General features: G+C 40.0%; 5 protein-coding genes across 5 annotated transcripts; 1 reads left to right on the forward strand and 4 right to left on the reverse strand.

The window, feature by feature from the left end:
- Window positions 1–3,661: 3,661 nt before the first annotated feature.
- Window positions 3,662–5,477, reverse strand: or95a1 (odorant receptor, family 95, subfamily A, member 1; the record flags this gene model as incomplete). The annotated part of the gene is made up of 1 exon (XM_084558219.1): window positions 3,662–5,477. Exon 1 carries the CDS (start codon window positions 4,607–4,609, stop codon window positions 3,662–3,664), a length of 948 nt encoding a protein of 315 aa, XP_084414345.1. The 5' UTR covers window positions 4,610–5,477.
- Window positions 5,478–9,464: 3,987 nt separating this feature from the next.
- Window positions 9,465–10,988, forward strand: diabloa (diablo, IAP-binding mitochondrial protein a; the record flags this gene model as incomplete). The annotated part of the gene is made up of 6 exons (XM_084558519.1): window positions 9,465–9,592; window positions 9,680–9,797; window positions 9,897–10,022; window positions 10,352–10,462; window positions 10,573–10,669; window positions 10,783–10,988. 6 exons carry the CDS (start codon window positions 9,465–9,467, stop codon window positions 10,986–10,988), a joined length of 786 nt encoding a protein of 261 aa, XP_084414645.1.
- A 1,921-nt stretch (window positions 10,989–12,909) lies between these two features.
- LOC311497856 (odorant receptor 131-2-like) lies at window positions 12,910–14,016 on the reverse strand (the record flags this gene model as incomplete). The annotated part of the gene is made up of 1 exon (XM_084558220.1): window positions 12,910–14,016. One exon carries the CDS (start codon window positions 14,014–14,016, stop codon window positions 13,000–13,002), a length of 1,017 nt encoding a protein of 338 aa, XP_084414346.1. The 3' UTR covers window positions 12,910–12,999.
- A 2,756-nt stretch (window positions 14,017–16,772) lies between these two features.
- LOC311498079 (odorant receptor 131-2-like) lies at window positions 16,773–18,097 on the reverse strand. The gene has a single exon (XM_084558518.1). It carries the CDS (start codon window positions 17,767–17,769, stop codon window positions 16,861–16,863), a length of 909 nt encoding a protein of 302 aa, XP_084414644.1. The 5' UTR covers window positions 17,770–18,097; the 3' UTR covers window positions 16,773–16,860.
- Window positions 18,098–22,895: 4,798 nt separating this feature from the next.
- Window positions 22,896–24,452, reverse strand: LOC311497857 (odorant receptor 131-2-like; the record flags this gene model as incomplete). Its single annotated transcript, XM_084558221.1, has 1 exon — window positions 22,896–24,452. The coding sequence occupies exon 1, from the start codon at window positions 23,823–23,825 to the stop codon at window positions 22,896–22,898; it is 930 nt and encodes a 309-aa protein (XP_084414347.1). The 5' UTR covers window positions 23,826–24,452.
- Window positions 24,453–24,868: the final 416 nt, after the last annotated feature.

Here is a 24,868-nt window from a genome sequence, read left to right on the forward strand (position 1 = left end):
CAGGTCAAAGGTCAGCACAACAACCAAACTGCAGTAAAGAGTGTTTATATTTAACTTTCCATTGGGGTGTGATGTGCGAGAACAAACATCGTGCCAGACTTAATTTCCCTTAAATTCACCCTCTAGGCTGAGTAAACTTTACTGAAGCTGCTGGCCCAGATCTGCAGCCTCTGCCTGGTTTATGTTTAACAGCCTCAGATCTATAAACCTGTTGATCTTGAAAACGCAGAAAATGCTATCATTGCTTCCACTGAGGGTACAAGAGGTTGGATTTAATTATTGCAAATGGCCAAGAATTACTTGTGAATTGATCACATATTTAGGATTTAGCAGCAAAACAGAGTAACAATATCAAAGGGTATAATTAATTTGTCAGTTTGATGTGGTCGTGCACTGTTGGTTTAACATGCAATATGAAGCAAAATCATTTTATAACTTAAAAAACTATTTATGGCAGGCACAAGAAAGCATTAAATGTGGCAAATCAATAGTTAGGTGTCCATAAAAACACTGGTGTTAAAATCATTCCTCATACTGGTTCATACTGGCCATTAAAATATTCCTCGCCAGGTTTTAAGTAGTGTTATATATCTTAATATAAAAACTTAAAGTTGATCTAAAGCTAATATGACAGCCTGAGTTAGACCAAACAAGTGGGTAACTTAGTCACATACAATAATTTTACTGCAAAACGGTCACACAAAGTGGGAATTTTGTACATAAGTCACTTAATTTATGAACTAATGAAGCTTCACATGACGTATTTGCACAGATCAAGGTGTGTGGATCTGTTTACTTATAGTGGAAATACACGAATAGGTGATCTGGGATTGCGAGAATCAACAAGAGTAAGAAATACAGCATTAAAAAGACCTGTTCAGTGTTTATATTTGTATAACATGCAAACCTGCAAATGCCCAGTTTGAACATAGAATTTAACATTAATGCATTATGTCAAAACTAAATCACTTCTTTCAAGAGGCAGAGAAGCTGTTCTGCAGTTTGTCTCTGACACTTGGTTTGACTGTGTTTGAGCAGTTAACAAAAGATTAAAAAAAAAGGTATCACCATGTAATTGATGTCGCCAGGAAAGTAAATCCAGGACTTTTGATAGTACAAATATCGTAGGGAAAGACCAAATGCACCATCAATACCAAGCCATAAAATATGAATAAATAGCACTAATAAAAAAGACCTGCAGATGCTTATGTCAAAACTAAATCAGCTTTTTTAAGAAGCAATCAAGGTTTGACTTTGAGCAGCAGAGGAACGCTTTCCCAATGTAGCCCCTGAGACTCTGATCTCTGAAGCCGTAGATGAGCGGGAATAGGATGAAACAGAAGTAATTGAAAAAGGCCATGTCTTCTGGAAGCCAGTTGCTGTGCAGCACTAGGAGAGTTTCAGTGATGGGGTGAGTGAAGGCCAGCACGCAGAGCAGCAGCTGAAAGCCGTGCAGCAGCGCCGTGTGCATGGCTTTGTTCACAGATGCTCTGTCCTGCCTCATCTTCCTGGTTTCCAGGAGGATTCTCACATAGGTGAAGACAATTATAACAGCCATCTGTTTGAGATGAAGCGAGCAGCTCAGTCCTTGCAGAACGTTTGAGCTCAGTTGCATGCAAATACATCACAGTTTAATTTATTTATCAGCTTTGTTTTAACTGTTAATGGCACAATAAATGTTTTGAAGTGCATGACTAAATGTGAATCGTTTGTTTCCTAAAGAAGCAAAGTTAATAAGGGAATAAATAAAAAATAAAAAAATAAATAGATTTGGAGTCAGGGCGACATCTACAGGTCAAAGGTCAGCACAACAACCAAACTGCAGCAAAGAGTGTTTATATTAAACTTTCCAAATACAACGAGAAAAATCTGGATACAAATTGCTGCATGTTACTGTTTAATGATTTAAAAAATGAATGTTAAGAAAATTCACAATGCAATAAAGGAAAAGGCACCTTTGCGTTATATCTTATAAGACAAAAATTTGTTTATAAAGTGATCTAATTTATGTATGTTTAATGTGCAGACTTAAATGACAATTCAATTTCAATTCAATTCAATTTTATGTATATAGTGTCAATAACAATACAAATTGTCTCAAGATGCTTTACAAAATCTGTTGTATTTCTGTTTATTTGAATATTTATATTGTCAAGGAAGGCACAGAAAAATCTGTGTATATCTGTCTATCTCTGTGTTTTCTAAGAATTAATTTGATAATGTATGAAATAAACTAAAACTGCATACATTTAGAAGATATTGTTAGACTAATCATTCATCCACTTTCTGCTAGGACTCGGTGGCAGAAGAAAATTAGTTTTATGTTGCCCTATCTACTGCTAACTGTGCAACACTTTGTTTATTTTATATAAAACTGGACATTTTTATGCAACATTTCAGAGACATTTAAATGAGCCAGTGAAGAGAGAAAGGGGGTTTAAACTCACAGCAGCATTTTGGTTGAAAGTCTTTTTTCCACATAAATGTCTCAGTTGAATAACGGAGAAATAATCTTTTGTGACCATCAAAAGAAACCCTTAAGACCTACATGAAAGTTCAACAAGAGTCAGACTGGCACATACGGATTTCTGCATGCAAATATATTCTACAAAAATGCTTTATAACGTTGTCAACATCGTCTGATGAAGTTTTAGGTTTTAAAATATCTGTAGTGAAAGTTTCGGATCAGGATGAGACCCAGATCCGGTGCCAGACTTAATTTACCTTAAATTCACCCACTCGGGTTGAGCAAACTTTACTGAAGCTGCTGGCCCAGATCTGCAGCCTCTGCCTGGTTTATGTTTAACAGCCTCAGATCTATAAACCTGTTGATCTTGTCTCAGAAAACGCTGTATCCGTCGTGATTGCTTCCACTGAGGGTACAAGAGGTTGGATTTAATTATTGCAAATGTTTTGGCGATACATTTTCAAATAGACTCAGAAAAAAATTAAAGTCAGCTATAGCGAAGAATTACTTAAAGTTTATCTAAAGCTAAAATGACAGCCTGAGTTGAGACCAAACAAGTGTCATTTTACTGCAAAACAGTCACGCAAAGTGGCTAAAAACAATGCAAGTCTGCAAGATATTTACTTAATTTATGAACTAATGAAGCCTCACATAAGGTTTTTGCACAGATCAAGGCGTGTGGATCTGTTTACTTATAGTGGAAATACACGAAGAGATGATCTGAGAATAAGAAATACAGCATTAAAAAGACCTTTTCAGTGTTTATATTTGTATAATATGTAAACCTGCAGATGCCCAATCTGAACATAGAATTTGACATTAGTGCAGTATGTTTAAGTCAAAACTAAATCACTTCTTTCAAGATGCAGACCAGCTGTCCTGCAGTTTGTCTCTGACAGGTTTGAGTGTGTTTGAGCAGTTAACTAAAGATAAAAAAAAGATATCACAATTTAATTGATGTTGCCAGGAAAGTAAATCCAGGCCCTGTTAAGGGAAAGACCAAATGGACCATCAATACCAAGCCATAAAATATGAATAAATAGCACTAATAAAATAATATTAATTAATGTGAACATTTGCAAGTAAATCATCAACCTTTTACAAAACAATAACCTCTCTGAAGACCTGCAGATGATCTATTTGGCCACAAAAGATACTTGGACATTAGAACATTATGTTTATGTCAAAACTAAATCAGCTTTTTTTAAGAAGCAATCGAAGTTTGACTTTGTTTGAGCAGCAGAGGAACGCTTTCCCGATGTAGCCCCTGAGACTCTGATCTCTGAAGCCGTAGATGAGCGGGCTGAGAAAGCGCGGGAGTAGGATGAAACAGAAGTAATTAAAAAAGGCCACGTCTTCTGGAAGCCAGTTGCTGTGCAGCACTAGGAGAGTTTCAGTGATGGGGTGAGTGAAGGCCAGCACGCAGAGCAGCAGCTGAAAGCCGTGCAGCAGCACCGTGTGCATGGCTTTGTTCACGGACGCTCTGTCCTGCCTCATCTTCCTGGTTTCCAAGAGGATTCTCACATAGGTGAAGACAATTATAACAGCTACTACTGCAAAGAAGAGCACACTTACAGCAACTTTGAACAAAGTCTGGATCGGGGATGAGTTGACCTCAGAATTTTTACAAATCACAGGAGCAGAAAGGGCATCCATAGTGGGATTTCTTTCCCCGATGCTGTACTCAATAATGGGGAAGATGCAGCTGATGAACCACAGCGACAGAATAATGATCCAGATGCGGTCGGAGCGCCAGGCAGCTGGGCACTGCAGCGGGTAGAAGATGGCCACATAACGCTCCAGTGACATTGCGGCCAGGATTAAAGGCGAATTCTGGAAAGTGACAGTGGATACAAACAGCAGAGGTACACAGTAGACAATGGCAAATTTCACCCTGCCCATAACAAAGAGGAAGAGCAGCACAGAGGACACAATCTGCAGGGTGTCATTGACCAGCATGTAGGCAAACAAGATGTAACGTGAGGTGTCCAGGAACTGTCTGTGCGATGCAAAGATGTGCAGCATGATAACAACACAGCAGAGGAAGAAGAAGAAGGAGGGGATGACCACACACACCTTGATGATTATAGAAAGGTTTTTTTGGGAAGTTGCATTGAACGGAAATTCAGTCAGATTCTGCATTTTGCAGCTGTGGACTGAAGCACACCTGTTAAAGAGAAAGAACACATCAGAAAACACACCACATAGTACAATTTAAGAACCAGAATACAGCAGAATATAATCCATAAATACTTGTCAAAAATAAATGAATCCGTCTTTTTAAATTACTGGTGCTCTAACTGAATTTAAGTTTCCACATTGACAATAGAACAGAGCTCCACTCACCTGCAGATGTCTTCATCTGTCAGAAGAGTTCAGATTTGTGCTCTTATTATAAAACATGTCATCAGGGAACAACATCTCAGGCCCGTTCTTCCCTCTTATCTGATATGTTTGGCCCCCACTCAAATATGTTCCTGATTTCTCCAGAGGTAAATTAATTCATGCTAACGTCATTTAGCATTACCATTACCATGGGCCTTTCTGTGTGGAGTTCGCATGTTCTATCTGTGTCTGCGTGGGTTCTCTCCAGGTACTCCAGCTTCCTCCCACCGTCCAAAGACATGCTGGTTAGGTTAATTGGTGATTCTAAACTGGCCGTCGGTGTGAGTGTGAATGGTTGTCTGTCTCTTTGTGTTAGCCCTGCGATAGACTGGTGACCTGTCCAGGGTGTACCCCGTCTCTCGCCCAGTGACAGCTGGGATATGCTCCAGCCCCCCTGCGACCCTTCACTGGACAAGCGGTTACAGAACATGAATGAATGAATGAATCGAACATTTGCACTCACTGAAATCAATGATTTTTTTATTCTTCTCCTGTCAGTTAACTAAAGATTAAAACCTGAATGTTGATGCTTTGTCGTACAGCAAATGGACAAATTTCTCCACAACAATATCAAACCATAAAATGAGAATCAATAGCACTCATTAAATTACATAAATGAACAGAGTAAACAATGGAAAAAATAATGACTCATCAGCCTAGTCTACCAAACTAATACAGATGCCCAAAAATGTGTTCCTTTAAGATCTATAATTGAGGATAGAAGCTTTAATCATCATAAACATGAACATAAACCCGTGCAATAATTAATTTTCTGCTCAACCACATAACAATTCCATCCCACAATTGTGCGGTGGAGAAGTGTTTCATCTGGCTGTGCTTAAAACCTCAAATGTATAAATGATAAAGCACGTGCGGACACGGTGCACCAGACTGAACATCTGTGAAAATGAATGCCACTGAAGTGGTTATAATTTCAGGGACACTAGAAACGGCTCCACCACCGACCAGGCAGCCAGAAACACTCCTATTAAAGTGTGCGTTCTGCTGATGCAGCCACTCTGCCGGGCCTCTTCCAGCTGGAAGTGAAGCTCTTTTATTGATTGTTGGCACTGTGCGTATTCTGCTGAGTGGACGCCTTCGAGCAAGCCAGCCCTATCTTGTACGATGCAGATTGTAAACTGTGGAGCAATAGGATTTGGCAGCGGCTCTCAACCGTTTTTTGCTTTAGTTTCATATCTGATGCGATTGTGGAAGTCAAAGTGGAGGCAGTTTAAGAGGAGACAGTGGAGCTGCAGGCGCCAACTTAAAAAAGTTCTGTTTTTTCTTTGCTGTAATGCATCATTATGAAAAAAATATTTGTTGCAAAATATAATGCCTATAGAGTTATGTCACCATGTGGGTTCAATTTCCTATTAGCCCAGCTTTCAGATTGTAATCCTGGCAGCCACTGGGTACAAAATGTCCCAGAGTAAAAGCATGATTTATAGCGTTTAATTTGGAATGATTGCTTCGAACTTTAGACAAATACCAGGATGATAGTGGCAGACACGTCTCTAATGATACCACTGGCAACATCAACAGAATGTGTTTAATATAAATTTACGTAAATGTGTAGTTCCTGGTTTGTAATTGCTTCTCGGATGTTTGCGCAAAACCTTAATAAACACTTAATTCACACAAAACAGGTGGTATTTTTTTTGGTAGAACTAGTTTATCTGTTTTGGTCGTGTCCCTGCATCACACTCTTGTGCAACTTTGCCAAAGTTTCATTTCACAGTGGAGAGTTCCAGGTGTAACAACAGAATTGTTTTTGAACAACATGATGAAATCCATTAAGGGATGTTTCTCCAGTGTAAATGAGTTTTCTGCAGCGCTGGAGTGAAGAGCTGCGCTATCTCCAGGGAACAGTAAGACAGCGGGTTCCGTCTCCCCTGCTTAGTAATTAACAGACTAGCTGATCATTAACATAAAGCTCCTGAGTCCAATTGTGCAACCTGAAGTTTTCATTTGTTTGGCAAACAAGTTGACTCTGTTGAGAGCAGCTCACAGGGGCTCGTCAGCTCTTTACGTAGATTCTGCGTCAGTGATCAGGGCCCGCAGGGGACTGGACCAAAATCTGTGTCCAAAACAAACTCTATGCTTCTGCAATCTGGCGGACGCAACCTCAGCGAACTTAATTTATTGGCATGCGTTCAGACAGAATAAATGGGATGGCTAACTTGCTAAAAAACATGAATATCAATGGCCATTTGAGGCTGGCTCTCAGTTATTTGTGACCTCCACGGCGAAATTTCGCTGAAGACCAGTCATACAAATGTTTGTATCTCAATTAACCTTTCCTCAATGTGTCAATGTGTTCCATCTTCATTAATGGCGAGTAGTTACATTTCTTGGTAGTTGCATGTCAGGCTACAGCATTAGGGTCTGCGTAGCCATAGCTACGGCGCCAGATTTGCCTTCAGGAGTAAGACGGATTCAAGCTCCGCTAAAACAGCTCTTCGGGACACCAGTGGGTGTCACCACAGAGGATTTGTTCATCTTTATATAGTCAAATTGACAAAAAGTTTTATTCCGCACATTTTGTCCCATGGGGAAACCTGACATCTACATTACCCACAATGCAATTTTACCTTGGATACTGTCGTTCATTGCAGTGATGCATCAATGCTATTGAGAACTGCATCAGTCTAAACAATTTTCTTGATTTCATTGTTGGTTCAGTGTTTTCAGACCTTCTGCACAGGAACATTATGTGGATGAGCTGTGGCCTAGAGTAGACCTAGAGTGTGTTGGTGTGAGGAGGGAATGATCATATCTTTCCACTTTTGTGCCTTAAGTCATTCATTTTCTGTAATCGTTTGTCCTCTAGAGGGTTGTCCTCTATCCCTGCTGTGATTGGGTGAGAGGTGGGGTACACCCAGGTCTCCAGTCTATCACTGGGCTAAGGGTTCAACCACTCACACTCACACCACTTTAGAATCACCAATTAACCTAATGAGCATGTCTTTGGACAGTGGGAGGAAGCCGGCGTACCTGGAGAGAACCCACGCAGACACAGGGAGAACATGCAAACTCCACACAGAAAGGCCCAGTCGGCCCATGGATTCTAACCCAGAATCTTCTTGCTGTGAGGCATCAGTGCTAACCACCACATCGCTGCGCCACCCAGCCTTAACAAAAATAAATTGCTCCTTTCTACACCACCCAAATTGTAAAGCAAAAATTGTTCAAGTAGAGAGAAGAATATCAGTTAGTAACTGTATCACACAATGTGGTGTCGTGTAGAAGCACTTCTTTGTGAGAGAGGTTGTATCGTAACGAGCAACACACTGACATAATATAAAACTGCCACCACAAAGAAGGCCAAACTCTTTCGCAAATACTACAGTTTACCATCACCTCCACAATGTTCCCAATGAAAAAGTCTGCTGTTGATCTCTGTGTCAATATCCAAAAATGACACCAAATGAAGATTAACTCAGCAGCCGTCACTTGCACTTGGTTCAGCTCATCCTCAGAAGATGAGGACATGCATTATGAATGACAGCAGAAGTTTTACTACTCTTAATGAGGAAAGTATTATTGATCAATATTTTTTATCTGTAGTGGTTCATTAAGAAGGAACACAGTGACCAGGAAACATTGATTTGTGAGCTTCTCCATTACTTTCCATAACAAAAGATATCCACTAAAACATACAGTGGCAGGTGGATGAATCCTTTTTAGGATCTCCTGGCTTTTTTTTTGCCAGTCCCATCTCCAAGTTGTAATTTTTTTGGCTTTGTATGAACGGTTTTGATAACTGTGGTCATACTTTCTTGAGAAATTGTGCACAACTGCAGACATTTTGTCCTGCTTTGATCTAAATGGCAGCAAGTTGCTGACCAGCCAATACCAGATTCCAGTGACAACAGAAAAGCAACAAAACAAGCAACAGGTGAAAGCAGCTGCACAAGTACACGCCTGGCACAGCATCACCAGGGAAGATAACAAGTGTCTGCTGATGTTTACAGGCTGTAAACTTCGTACGGTCAGCAACAGATCTGACAACCAAACATAACCATTTAGGTTTACGTTGCATTGTTAAATTTACTAAAATTTCAGCATAGGCATAACAAGATCAACAATTCTTACATGATTTAAGCTATTCATATTATCAGCAGCACACCGAAGAATACATAAAGTGTTTTAGTTAAAAAGTGGATAATTTAAAGTGTGACTGAAAACGTTTTAACTCTACATTTATTTTAATTCCTCTGAAGGGTTGGCTTTGTCAGGAACTACAATTGCCCCCATTTCTCACTCACAATAAAGCAGGAGAGAGAAAGTGTTGTTCAAACACATCAGGTTCTCTAGCCTGCACGTATCTGTGGGGATTTGCAGATAAGGCCAAATACGCACATCTACAGGCAGAGTCAACAGATCAATACCTTTTACGTAACAAAGTGGTGCCGGGGTCTTACAAATACCCCCAGCGCCCGATAGCTGGTATTCATTGAGCACTCTGAAAGCTCTCTAGCAGCAAACAAGACTATTGCTCAGATCTTAAAAAGAGAAGATTACTTTTTTAGAAAACCTGCTGTCAGAAACAATTTTTTGCGGATTATATTAAATAGATTCTGTAGGTTAAGCAGAGGAATCAATCTGTAAAATGCAAGCTGTACGTCAGTGTTCAGTGTGTGCCAGCCGCGCCGCTGGAGGATATCTGGCAGACATTTCTCTGCTGAGGACCAACAAGAGCGTTCTCAGGAGAGGAGCAGCATGCACCCGCTTCCTGAGGTAGGTCATGATCCACTTCATAAACGGCAATATCGTTATTCATTCTGTGAAAAACCTGCTCATGTTCCTTCCTAATTTTTTCTGCAGCAGTTCTGAGAGCAGGAAGCCCGGAGTGCAGAAGTTGGGGGAGCGTACGAACGCTGCACACATGAGCATGGCATCTTTGAGCGTTGCCCACAGGCTTTGTGCTGTCCCCTTTTCACAGGTGGGTGATTCATTTGCTCAATGCTTCTTCTAGATATTCTTGCACACTGAGAAACTTATGGAAGGAATTAAAACATGTTTTTCTCCTCATTGTTTACAGCAAGTGGAAAACCTTTCCCAGGACTCCCTGATTAAAAGAGCCGCCACCGTGGTCACGGACAGTTCAAATACATTCCTCTCCCAGACTACCTTGGCTCTCATAGATGCTCTTACAGACTACTCAAAGGTAAGTTTTCATCTCATGTGGAGCATTTACATAATACATAACATAATACCTCACAGGATTAGAATTACAAACTTGAGTTAATACATTACTAGAAAGAAAAAAAAAATCACAACACGTTCCACACCAGTACGAGAGGCAGATACACAATGCAGAGTCCACTGATAAGAGATAAGACGATTTCACATGCACAAATATTTGAGTTAAAGGAGATAAAAACAAAATGTGTTCTAATGTTTATCGAGAACAGTCCATCAGGTCAGATTAAAGTTTTCGTTTTAAAGATTGTCCTGTACTGTCACTGACTGTCCGTCCTCTCTGTTTGCTAACAGGCTGTGCACTCGCGCATCGCTTTCCAAAAACAATATCATGTCACGCTGGGAAAAGTGAGCCCAGCTGAGGAGGCCTCGCTGCAGCAGGCTATCAAGAGCTGGCGTGCAGAGGTCAGTCTTTGAAAAAAAAAAAAAGGATGCTGAAAAACAAATTTACTCTTTCTTTTACTATTTGCAAAAACTTGCATTTATCAAATCTTCTCATCTCCTTGCCCCGACAGGCCAGTGAGAGACTAAACGAATGCAAACGCTATGAATCGACCTGGATCAACGCTGTCAACTTGTGTAAAATGGCAGCCGAGGCAGCGTGCACTTCAGGTGAGTAAATTGCACACTAAAGTTTGCATATCGGATTCTGTCCGTGGATACTAGCGCTTTCTTTCCTCATTCTTGAACTTGACAAAAATGGTTTCGCATCTGTGTTTTTCCAGGAGCCCAGCAGGCGTCCATCGCAGCGAGAACAAACCTTCAGGTGGCCCAGGCGCAGGTGGAAGAAGCACGAAAACTGTCGGCGGAAGCAGACAAGAAGTTGGCCGAGACTAAAGTAGAAGAGATCCAGAGAATGGCAGAGTATACGTCCTCCTTGGAGGATAGCGAAGAGCATGAGGTGCACGAGGCTTATCTACGAGAAGACTAAGACAAAGAGAGACACTGGAAAACAGAAAAAAAGCACATGTCAGCGTGCTATTGATTTTATAATGATTATGGATTCCTCTTTGAAAACATTGATCGTTCTACAGTATTTGATTTCCCACTATGGCTTCTTGTATGAAATGATCATATTTGTATTTATATGTATTTATATAATCAATCAAACAAGAATTAAGATTTACTGTTGCCTAAATCATTATTTAAGACTATTTATTTGATTGGTGAATGTCAGAAAAATCATGGATATACTGTATATTGCTATATATTGTTTTTATCCATCTTACTGGACCACAGTATGTTGTATGCTTTTTTTTTAAAATATATATGTGTATATATATATATATATATATATATATATACACATATACATATACATAAAACTATTCTGTGCATCATTGTTTTTCGCTGTTAATATTAAAAAAAAATAACAAAATAAATCTGTTTGTATTTGTTTACACACATGCGTTGTAGTCCATATTTCTTACATAGTCTTGGAATGACACAGTGAAGTTTAGGTTGTGTCATGTTGCTCATGTTTGATCTTCGAGAAGACGAGGATAACAACTTGAAATTTATTTAAAGAGTCCCAAGAGCCTTGTCCTTTGTAGCCATGAAATCCAGCTCCAGCAGGTGAGCAGGTCAGGCCGATGATTCTGGCAGACATATACTTTCCCTTAGCCTCCGTCTACAGGCGACAGAGAGGGATTAAAGTTGACACGAGGGACTACAGTCCATCACGGATTGTAGTCATAAAGTCAATGAGGGCGTAGGAAGGCTATTTAAAAAAACATTAAGTCAACTATATGAACAAGAAATGTACTGTATATTAATTTTAAACAGTGCCGGAGTTCAGTGCAAGAGGACCCAAAACAAAACAAGTCCAGACAGGGAACAAAAGGTCAAACATGACATGAACTGACGACCAACAAAGAGAAGGACTCCTGCTGCCATGAGGTTGCGCTATGTGTTATCAGGAAGAGTTTAAATGAACAATGATGGAGGTTGAAGATACTTTTAGATAGTCTTTGTGTTTCCTGCATTACTTTACCGAGTTGTCAACTTGCTTAATTGTTGCCCACAAGCAGTATTTTCAACCTTAAAACAGATTTTAATATCTGTGTCGGACCTACACCATAACCCTGACATGCACCTCCCCAGAAGTGTAACTGCAACAATAGTGATTCATTCATAATGCATGTCCTCATTCACATCCCTCAGGGGCCAGACAACAACCTCCTTCTTCCTCGTACATGCCATCCATTCAGGTGTCTTCTCTCTCATCTGTGCTGCAGTGATTTCAGCAAACGTGCCTGTTCAACATTTATTAGCTCCGACTCCAACATGAGCCGTTCAGCTCCCATGTCGTAACCACGAGCTCAAAGCATTTATTTTTTACTGATGATAAGATAACTTTGGGTTACATTATGTAATCCCTGGTTCTTTGATAACAGAGTGAGACGTTACACTATGGGAATCGCGTAGTCTTCCATGTCCGAGGTGATTCCCATTGTAAAAAACACAGAGCGAAGTTTGAATTAGAACCCAAAACAATTATAATATCACCTTCACGGTATCACAAACTATAATCTGAAATATATAGTCTTATACAATGATTAAAAAAGACGCAACATATTCATTTTATTTTTATTTCTACCTTCACCATCAACACAATCAACATATTATTAACAAAATTAATATTATTAACAGTTATTAACAAAATGCGTCAAACAATGTTTCTTTTAAACAACCTTAAAAAACAAAAAAAACAAAAAAAACAACAATAACAACAAAAACAGTTTAATCTCTGAGGCCATAAAACAGAGGATTCAGACATCTTGGAACAAGACTAAAAAAAAAATTGTACTGAAACAGGCATGTGTTCATATATTGACAAACAAAGACATTTGAGTGTTACATACTGTATGTTACAAAATATCATGAATTTTACCATCTCTCTCTTTCACTATCTATATATATTGCCAAAAGTATTCAATCACCTATCCAAATAATTGAATGCAGGTGTTCCAATCACTTCCATGCCCACAGGTGTATAAAATCAAGCACTTAGGCATACAGACTGCAATCAATAAAAGTGAATCATGCTTAAAAAAATGTTTCTTTTGAACAGCCCAATGAAAGCAAGAAAAAAAGGTTTCATCCCTGAGGCCATAAATCAGAGGACTCAGACATCTTGGAACAAGACCAAACATTATGTAGTTAAAGTATCTGACATTTATATATAACCTGAAATCAATGAGAAGAACAGCAGATTCTATGAATGGACACCACAGCTGGATGAGACAGAGCAACAGCTGGAAACCATGAAGAGACACAGTTTTAAGCCCTTTCCGTGTTGACTTTTTATTCTCTCCCGATGCAGCTTTGGCCACTTTCATTATTTTAACATAGGAGAAAACAATCGTGATGCACATGATCAAGAAGTAAAACTGACGGACAGCTGATCGAAAATAATCCTGCCACAAATGAAGCATAAACACCTCCACAGAGCATAGTCTCTGTTCTTTGTAGAAGCTATGAGAGGCAGATGCAAAGAAGGAGAAGAAAATAACAATGCAGGGTAAAGAGCTGATGCAGTGAATGATGAATATACAGTTCTTGGTGCTGCGTGTGGAGCACAACTCTGCATGACGCAGTGGCATACAAATGGCCACATATCTCTCCAGAGTCATTGCTGTCAGAGTGACAGGTGTGACTGCAGTGTACAGAGTCAGAGAAATGGTTATAATGATACATAACCACACTTGTATTGAATATTGAAAATAGTTCAAGATCAGCAGGATGTCAGACAAGAATAACAACAGGCTATCTGACAGCAATGTAACAGCAAATAAGATGTAGCGTGGGGTTGTGTAGAAGCACTCCTTTTTTAAAAAAATCACCATGAGCAAAAAGTTAATGCCAAGAAAAAACAACACCAGGATCTGCACAATAATAACCCTGTCGTTTATCTGCCGCTGCACGATACCACCAACCACTGAGTTGTTACCTGCCATATATCAGTTTAAGAAAACAAATTCTTGAGGTAAAATGCCAAAACTGTCACTACTAAATATACAGTAGAAGTAGAATTTAAGTAGTAAAGTCCAGTGAAAGTGCTAAGATGCTGTTATATATACAGCAGTTTCCAAACCTTGCATGCTGTACCAAAGACAAATGTCTTCTGCAGAGTTCAGTGCAGTCTTCTGAGAGACAGCGGTGTACGACAACTTCATATAGAGAGCAACAAACAAAAACACCAAATGAAAGTTGGCTCACCGCGGACGTCATTGCTGATTCCCTTCTCCCTCAGTGGCTCTCCATAGTGGATAGATAGAGTACTGTAGAGACTCTGAAGCAATCTGGTATCTTTTTATCAGTCAGTCCTAAAGAATTACTGATTTTAACCACATAACATAATAATCAAATGATGACATACACTGATCAGACATAACATTATGACTACTGGCAGGAGAAGTACATAACACTGACCATCTTGTGACAATACATCCCATAGCACAAGTTGTTGACTGGGGTTATAAAGCATCTTCACCTAGGCATGTGAGCAAGGGCCTCAGCAGGGTCCCCCATCGATCTGCCCTTTTCATCAAAAACCACCTGTCACTGCCTTAGTAGCAAGTCCCCAATGGAATTCCTATTTGCCTCCATTGTTGTGCACAGTGGTGTAAACTGTTTGCAGAGTTCAATTCTTTGACAGCCAGCCTCCACAAGTCCTGGCCAGGAACCTCAGTTCTTCCAACATGCAGGCAGTGTGAGTGAGGAAGAGTCCAGACTCTCCTTTAGGTTGGATTTTCTTTGCTTTGAGGTGGCCCTTGCTGGTGTTTGTTGACACAAATTTCACCCACTACATGATCTGAAAGGTCAGGGAGAGTATTTGTTTACCCTTGATTTCTATTTTAACCTGGGAATGTGTGATTTGGAGAGGTTCTCAGATGACTCCATCAGACCAAGACAAGAGCTTCAGAGGATTGTTAGAGTGAAGTTAGAAATAGAACACAAAACAATTACAATATCACCTTCACGGTATCACAAACTATAATCTGAAATATATAGTCCTCTACAATGATTAAAAAAGATGCAACATATTCATTTTACTTTTATTTCTACCTTCACTATCAACACAATCAACATATATTGCAGTATTACACGAGAGACCTTTTGCACTTGGAGATTCAACCAGTTAGAGATTATTTAAAGTCAATGTTCTTAATTTTAAATAAAAAAAATAGGTGAAAAAATGTAGTTTTATTACCATAGATACCACATGTTTATTGTATACAGATTGCATATGGTTGTAATTTATTTACACCCTTGCTGGTGTTTATTCAAACAAATAATCTCTCTATCTATCTATCTATCTCTGTATATTGTAAAAGTATTCACTCACCCATCCAAATAATTGAATTCAGGTGTTCCAATCACTTCCATGGCCACAGGTGTATAAAATCAAGCACCTAGGCGTACAGACTGCTTCTACAAACATTTGTGAAAGAATGGGTCGCTCTCAGGAGCTCGGTGAATTCCAGCGTGGTACTGTGACAGGATGCTACCTGTGCAACAAGTCCAGTCGTGAAATTTCCTCATGACTAAATATTCCACAGTCAATTGTCAGTGTCATAGTGTTCAGAGATCACAAACTTTCTGCAGAGTCAATTGCTACAGACCTCCAAACTTCATGTGGCCTTCAGATTAGCTGAAGAACAGTGCGTAGAGGGCTTTATGGAAGACTGTGAGCCAGGTCTTCTCGTCCAACATCAGTGTCTGACCTCACAAATGCGCTTCTGGAAGAATGGTCAAAAAATTCCATAAACACACTCCTAAACCTTGTGGAAAGCCTTCCCAGAAAAGTCGAAGCTGTTATAGCTGCAAAGGAGGGGCCGACGTCACATTAAACACTATGTTGTGGTTTGAGTTTTTGTCTTCTGTTTATGATTTGAGTTTTTGTCTTATGCTCATAGTTTGTGGCTGTGTTCAGGTTTTCCTTTTTTTTCTCCCGAGCAGTGCAGGTGGTGGCTTAGAGGCATGGCTGACCCACTTTTTCATTAGCAGAGCACACCTGACTTCCATCTTGCAATCACCACCCCATAAAAGCCCGGTTCATACTCGACACCAATGTCGGATGATTCCGTTGTCACGCTGCGTCAGTTTCCTTGCCGTCTGCCAGCCTCCGGTAGCTGCCGCCTGCTGCGCGCCGCTATCTTAAGCGGCTTTTTGAGTTTGTAGTTTTTGCCTTTCTGAGAAAGCTGAAAATAAACCTTAGTTAAACCTGCCTACCGTTCTCTCTGCATTTTGGGTCCACCCTGCACTAAAGCCACAACACACTATGGATTAAGAATGGGATGTCACTTAAGTTCATATGTGTGTACAGGCAGATGAGCGAATGCTTTTGGCAATATAAGAATAAGAAAACCCTATTAGTCCCGCAATGGGGAAACTGCAGTAAATAGTGTATATATTTGACTTGATGAATAGAAGCCTCAGACTTTATGTAACTTTATGCAAGTTTATAAAGAGCTGGCAGCAATTTATTGATTAACATGATTTTTAATTTGAAATATCAGTAAATCTAGAATGCATTAGTTTTATTACCTTAGATACTACATATTAATTGTATACAGATTGCATATGACTGTGATTTAAAGATGCATGCGTAGGTACATAAAAATCTACATATACACGAATACCCCAGGTGTATACATAGATTATTTTTTATCATTCTTGTTATTTCATAAGCACATGAATGTATGCACATTACTGTGTTTTCTTACTGTCTTCTCATTCTAATGCAACAGTGTCACCCTGAATTTCTCCTATGGAAATCAATAAAAGTGCATCATGCATCAAAAAATGTTTCTTTTGAACAGCCCAATGAAAGCAAGAAAAAAGGTTTCATCCCTGAGGCCATAAATCAGAGGACTCAGACATCTTGGAACAAGACCAAACATTATGTAGTTAAAGTACTTGACATTTATAAATAACCTGAAATCAATCTGAAGAACAGCAGATTCTATGAATGGACACCACAGCTGGATGAGACAGAGCAACAGCTGGAAACCATGAAGAGCCACAGTTTTCAGCCCTTTCCATGTTGACTTTTTATTCTCTCCTGATGCAGCTTTGGCCACTTTCATTATTTTAACATAGGAGAAAACAATCGTGATGCACATGATCAAGAAGTAAAACTGACTGACAGCAGACCGAAGATAATCCTGCCACACATGAAGCATAAACACCTCCACAAAGCATATTCTCTGTTCTTTGTAGAAGTTACGAGAGGTAGATGCAAAGAAGGAGAAGAAAATAACAATGCAGGGTAAAGAGCTGATGCAGTGAATGATGAAGATACAGTTCTTTGTGCTGCGTGTGGAGCACAACTCTGCATGACGCAGTGGCATACAAATGGCTACATATCTCTCCAGAGTCATTGCTGTCAGAGTGACAGGTGTGACTGCATTGTACAGAATCAGAGAAATGGTTATAATGATACATAACCACATTTGTATTGAATATTGAAAATAGTTCAAGATCAGCATAATGTCTGACAAGAATAACAACAGGCTATCTGACAGCAATGTAACAGCAAATAAGATGTAGCGTGGGGTTGTGTAGAAGCACTCCTTTTTAAAAAAGATCACCATGAGCAAAAAGTTAATGCCAAGAAAAAACAACACCAGGATCTGCACAATAATAACCCTGTCGTTTATCTGCCGCTGCACGATACCACCAACCACTGAGTTGTTACCTGCCATATATCAGTTTAACAAAACACACAAATTCTTGAGGTAAAATGCCAGAACTGTCATTACTAAATATACAGTAGAAGTAGAATTTAAGTAGTAAAGTCCAGTGAAAGTGCTAAGATGCTTTTATATATACAGCAGTTTCCAAACCTTGCATGCTGTTCCAAAGACAAATGTCTTCTGCAGAGTTGAGTGCAGTCTTCTGAGAGACAGCGGTGTACGACAGCTTCATATATAGAGCAACAAACAAAAACACCAAATGAAAGTTGGCTCACCGCAGACGTCATTGCCAATTCCCTTCTCCCTCAGTGGCTCTCCATAGTGGATAGATAGAGTACTGTAGAGACTCTGAAGCAATCTGGTATCTTTTTATCATAAAGAATTACTGATTTTAATCACATAACATAATAATCAAAAGATGACATACACTGATCAGACATAACATTATGTCTACTGACAGGAGTAAATAACACTGACCATCTTTCTGACAATACATCCCATAGCACAAGGTGTTGATTGGGGTTATAAAGCATCTTCGCCTAGACATGTCAGCAAGGGCCCCAGCAGGGTCCCCCATCGATATGCCCTCTTCATCAAAAACCACCTGTCACTGCCTTAGTAGCAAGTCCCCAATGCAATTCCTATTTGCCTCCATTGTCATGCACAGTGGTGTAAACTATTCGCAGAGTTCAAATCTTTGACAGCCAGCCTCCACAAGTCCTGGCCAGGAACCTCAGTGCTTCCATCATGCAGGCAGTGTGAGTGAGGAAGAGTCCAGACTCTCCTTTAGGTTGGATTTTCTTTGCTTTGAGATGGCCCTTGCTAGTGTTTGTTGAAACAAATTTCAGCCACTGCATGATCTGAAAGGTCAGGGAGACTATTTGTTTACCCTTGATTTCTATTTCAACTTGGGAATGTGTGATTTGGAGAGGTTCTCAGATGACTCCATCAGACCAAGGCAACAGCTTCATAGGATAACACAACAACAACCACTGTCAGCTTAACCTAGGGAAGGCCAAGGAGCTAATGGTGGACTTCTAGTGCAGTAAGATGACCTTGTAGCGGGTTTGACTAGTTTTAATGTGGGGGTGCCAGTCAGAGTCAAGTCTGACAAAGTAAAATAAAACAGAACAAAAAAAATAGTTAGTCAACCCACACAAAATAATAACCAGGCAGATCAAATACATCCATAAACCACAAAAGCAATCAACCAACCCAACAATGTGATTTCCACCATATATATTTCACAATTATAATCAAAAGTGCCAAAACAAACAAAAAAAAAGGGGTGCACCTTAGTCAGTCTCTTAATTCCAGTTCAGTCCAGTTGGGAAAAGTCTGTTTCAGTGTCCCGCAATACCACAGTTCAGTCCAGTACATGCACCACCACAAAACAACAACTCAAACTCCGCTCTGGGTTTTACCGCGGGCTCCAACACAAAATGAGGAAATTAACTCAAAATAACCAGCGACGAGCAAACAGCACATACAAAACAAAAATGCACACCGGGTACTCACAGTACCGAAGTTTAACGTAGTCAGTCAGTCAGTCAGAGTCGGACGTTGCTCCAATGGAACGGTATCTCCCAACTCCTGAGACAGCTGGTCCGACAGGGAAATCAACAAATCCAACAGGCAATCGTGCCGACGGAACTCCAGCGCTCTTCACTCTTCTCCTCCACGGACTCTCCTTCTGACTCTCATTTTCTTTTCAACGGTGACTTGCACTCATCTTAAATCCCCTTCCTGGAGGACGGATTCAAACTGCGCGGGAATCGGTGGATTATTTCCATTGGAGTAGGAGATGAATGTGGGTGGATGACGGAGGAAGCCATGAATGGAGGTGTGTTTTATTGGAAAGGTGTGTAGCAATGTGATTCTGACTTTGTGGGCGCTACGACCTCCACTCCTTTCATCTTAAGTGGGAGGTAGTGGAGATGCCTACAAGTTCCTCTGGGTCTGACAGCACTGACACACAAAGCTGCTATGGATGTTTTACCTTTCTGTGGTGGCCAGCATTACATATCTTCTTTACTACTGTGTTCTTGGGAGGTTGCATCTGAACTTGCCACCAAACAGGCAAAGCTGGTAATTTAGCTCATTATCTGGAAGGCCAAGCTGCCTTAGGAACCACCAGTAGGCCTGCACTTTGAAAGTGAGACAATCTATTGTGGTAATACGGCACTACCTGGTCTATAAGGTAAGATGTACCTTGGCCATTACAGGTGAGACAGAAATTTTTAAAGGAACTGTATGTAGGATTGTGGCCAAAACTGGCCAGAACTGGTACTGCAATCACTTTCAAAATACTGTAGAACGGTGTATCCCCTCAGCCTCCCCCCTGACTCGAGGTTGCCAGCTAAGCTGCAGGATCCAGTAGGAACGTAGGCTGCTACAAGGAGCTTCCAATGGCAAGTGACGAGTCCTACACAGTAATTATTTTTTCTGTTAATAAAGTTTATGCTTCATGAGAGATGTTTTGCGAAGTAATTATGTATCGCAAAAATTTACTAATGGCGATTAGCCAAATATTTCGTAAAGATGTACTGTAATACCACATTTCAGCACATTTCAAGCTTTTCATGAACGCATTTAGCACGGGCGACCATGGAAAATCCACTGTCTATATGTACGGAAGCACGGGGCTTTGAGCCTATACCAACAAACATGGTAGAATATAGCATCCAAAAGTCGAGGGTCAATTCCATGCCATTCCGGACTTTGTCACGACGTCTTTTAGGTTTAGTAACGTTATACATGTTTTATCCGACATGTTCGTAGCTGCAGCTGTGGTAACTAGAGCAGAGCTGGCAACCCGGATGACGAAACTCTACTGACTTCGTGATTAGTAGATAGCTTGAGGGTGGCGCCTCAGGCCAAAACACAACATGACAACATCAACATCAGTTGAGGGCTGCAACTTTCACTTTTAAATGACAATATCCTGGCCGGACCACTGTTGTCAGTGATATAAGTATTTTAAATGAACATGATTTCTTCATGTCCAGTGACATATCAGGGCCATTTTATGATTAATTGAAATACATTTCTTACATACGGTTCCTTTAAATTCTACTATGGATTTTATAGACAGCCAGTGAAGAGAAGCTAGAATTGGAAATATATGATCTCATCTGTTATAGAGATAATTGGACATCCTGATAATAATAAATTACAGGAACACAGTCTAGACATAACAAATACATAAACACATTTTTCAGCCTTGCGTTGAGATTGTATGTTCCTAAATCTGACGAGACTGCACAGGTGAAAAAAGGCATTCCTGGTTACTTGTTTTATGTCCATTTATAATTAAATTCATTCATTCATTCATCTTCTGTACCCGCTTATTCCTGTTAAGGGTCGCAGGGGTCTGCTGGAGCCTATCCCAGCTGTCATCGGGCGAGAGGTGGGGTACACCCTGGACAGGTCGTCAGTCTATCGCAGGGCTAACACAGAGAAACAGACAACCATTCACTCTCACGTTCACACCTACGACCAATTTAGAATCACTAATTAACCTAATGAACATGTCTTTGGATGGTGGGAGGAAGCCGGAGTACCTGCAGAGAACCCACGCGGACACAGGGAGAACATGCAAACTCCACACTGAAAAGCCCAGTCAGCCCATGGATTCGAACCCAGGACCTTCTCCCTGTGAGGCATCAGTGCCAACCACCTCTCCACTGTACCGCCCTATTATTAAATTATGTTTAGTTATTTATTTAATTTGTACCATCTGTTGTCTTCCCAGGTCAATTTGACTCGTTAATATTTAGTGATGCAATACATACCCAAAATCTCACGCACACACACACACCGACGCATACACACACGTACACACACAAACATGTACACAGGCATGCACACATGTATACATTTCAAATGAAGTCAGAGCAACCTTCGTTGATCATATCATCAACCGTGGGCTGACAATACGAGAGGCTGTACAGACAGTGCAGCCCAACTTGAGTCGTTTTACTGTCACTTCTGTCATCCGGACATTTAGACTAGAGTACAGGTATGTAACCAAAATGTCTTTCACATTATGTAGTACAGCCCATGTCATAGTGTATCAGTTGGGTGACACCTGTTTACTTCATGAATGGCAGATGTCATACACTAACTGTACAAGTTAGTACAGTCCCTCAGGGGCCAGACAACAACCTCCTTCTTCCTCGTACACGGCATCCATTCAGGTGTCTTCTCTCTTATCCCTGCTGCAGTGATTTCAGCAAACGTGCCTGTTCAACATTTATCAGCTGCGACTCCAACATGAGCCGTTCAGCTCCCATGTCGTAACCACGAGCTCAAAGCATTTATTTTTTACTGATGATAAGATAACTTTGGGTTACATTATGTAATCCCTGGTTCTTTGATAACAGAGTGAGGCGTTACACTATGGGAACTGCATAGTCAGTCATGTCCAAGGCAAATCCCATTGTAAAAAACACAGAGCGAAGTTAAAAATAGAACCCTAAACAATTATAATATTACCTTCATAGTATCATAAACTATAATCTGAAATATATAGTCCCCTACAATTATTAAAAAAGATGCAACATATTCATTTTATTTTTATTTCTACCTTCACCATCAACACAATCAACATATTATTAACAAAATGCATCAAACAATGTTTTTTTTTTTAAATAACCTAAAAACTAAAAACAAAAAAACAACAGCAAGAAAAACGGTTTAATCTCTGAGGCCATAAAACAGAGGATTCAGATTTGGAAAAATTGAATTGAAACAGGCATGTGTTCATATATTGATTAAAGACACATTTGAGTGTTACGTACTGTATGTTACAAGATATCATTCAATCACCCATCCAAATAACTAAATCACTTCCATGGCCACAGGTGTATAAAATCAAGCACCTAGGCGTACAGACTGCTTCTGCAAACATTTGTGAAAGAATTGGTTGCTCTCAGGAGCTCAGTGAATTCCAGCGTGGTACTGTGACAGGATGCTACCTGTGCAACAAGTCCATTCATGAAATTTACTCACTACTAAATATTCCACAGTCAATTGTCAGTGTCATGGTGTGCAGTGATCGCCAACTTTCTGATCACTGCAGAGCACACCTCATTCTAATGCAGCAGTGTCACCCTGAATTTCTCCTATGGAAATTAATAAAAGTGCATCATGCTTAAAAAAATGTTTCTTTTGAACAGCCCAATGAAAGCAAGAAAAAAGGTTTCATCCCGGAGGCCATAAATCAGAGGACTCAGACATCTTGGAACAAGACCAAACATTATGTAGTTAAAGTATCTGACATTTATAAATAACCTGAAATCAATTTGAAGAACAGCAGTTTCTATGAATGGACACCACAGGTGGATAAGACAGAGCAACAGCTGGAAACCATGAAGAGCCACAGTTTTCAGCCCTTTCCACGTTGACTTTTTATTCTCTCCTGATGCAGCTTTGGCCACTTTCATTATTTTAACATAGGAGAAAACAATTGTGATGCACATGATCAAGAAGTAAAACTGACGGACAGCTGACCGAAGATAATTCTGCCACACATGAAGCATAAACACCTCCACAGAGCATAGTCTCTGTTCTTTGTAGAAGCTACGAGAGGCAGATAAAAAGAAGGACAAGAAAATAACAATACAGGGTAAAGAGCTGATGCAGTGAATAATGAAGATACAGTTCTTTGTGCTGCGTGTGGAGCACAACTCTGCATGACGCAGTGGCATACAAATGGCCACATATCTCTCCAGAGTCATTGCTGTCAGAGTGACAGGTGTGACTGCATTGTACAGAATCAGAGAAATGGTTATAATGATACATAACCACATTTGTATTGAATATTGAAAATAGTTCAAGATCAGCAGGATGTTAGACATGAATAACAACAGGCTATCTGACAGCAATGTAACAGCAAATAAGATGTAGCGTGGGGTTGTGTAGAAGCACTCCTTTTTAAAAAAGGTCATCATGAGCAAAAAGTTAATGCCAAGAAAAAACAACACCAGGATCTGCACAATAATAACCCTGTCGTTTATCTGCCGCTGCACGATACCACCAACCACTGAGTTGTTACCTGCCATATTTCAGTTTAAGAAAACACACAAATTCTTGAGGTAAGATGCCAAAACTGTCACTACTAAATATACAGTAGAAGTAGAATTTAAGTAGTAAAGTCCAGTGGAAGTGCTAGGATGCTGTTATATATACAGCAGTTTCCAAACCTTGCATGCTGTACCAAAGACAAATGTCTTCTGCAGAGTTGAGTGCAGTCTTCTGAGAGACAGCGATGTACGACAACTTCATATAGAGAGCAACAAACAAAAACACCAAATGAAAGTTGGCTCACCATGGACGTCATTGCCAATTCCCCTCTCCCTCAGTGGCTCTCCATAGTGGATAGATAGAGTACTGTAGAGACTCTGAAGCAATCTGGTAACTTTTTTATTAGTCAGTCCTAAAGAATTACTGATTTTAATCACATAACATAATCAAAAGATGACATACACTGACATAACATTATGACTACTCATAGTCTGTCTACTGACAATTTAAATTCTACTATGGAATTTATAGGCAGCCAGTAGGGCTGAACGATTAATTGCATTTGCGAAAATATCACGATATGATAAAACGCGATTTTCTAACCGCAACCTGCGCGATTACTAGGTGGTCACGTGACGCGAGCGACGCGGATGATTTCTTCTGACCTGGATGATGTCGTCTCTGAGCGGCTCGCACACCCGCTACAGTCGGCTTGTTTACCTGTAATTTGCTACTGCTAGTTTTTCGCAACATGGCTGAATATTTGTCCGACTCTGAGGCTGTGGACGAACCATAGCAGTAGCAAATTACAGGTTAATACAAATTACTCTACAATGATTAAAAAAGATTCAACATATTAATTTCATTTTTATTTCTAACTTTACTATCAACACAATCAACATATTATTAACAAAATTACAAGATATCATAAATTTTACCATCTCTCTCTTTCTCTATCTATCTTTATTGCCAAAAGTATTCAGTCACCCATCCAAATAATTGAATGCAGGTGTTCCAATCACTTTCATGGCCACAGGTGTATAAAATCAAGCACCTAGGCGTACAGACTGCTTCTACAAAC

The sequence above is a fragment of the Chelon labrosus genome (assembly GCF_963514085.1).
Source record: "Chelon labrosus genome assembly, chromosome: 13".
Lineage (NCBI taxonomy): Eukaryota > Metazoa > Chordata > Actinopteri > Mugiliformes > Mugilidae > Chelon > Chelon labrosus.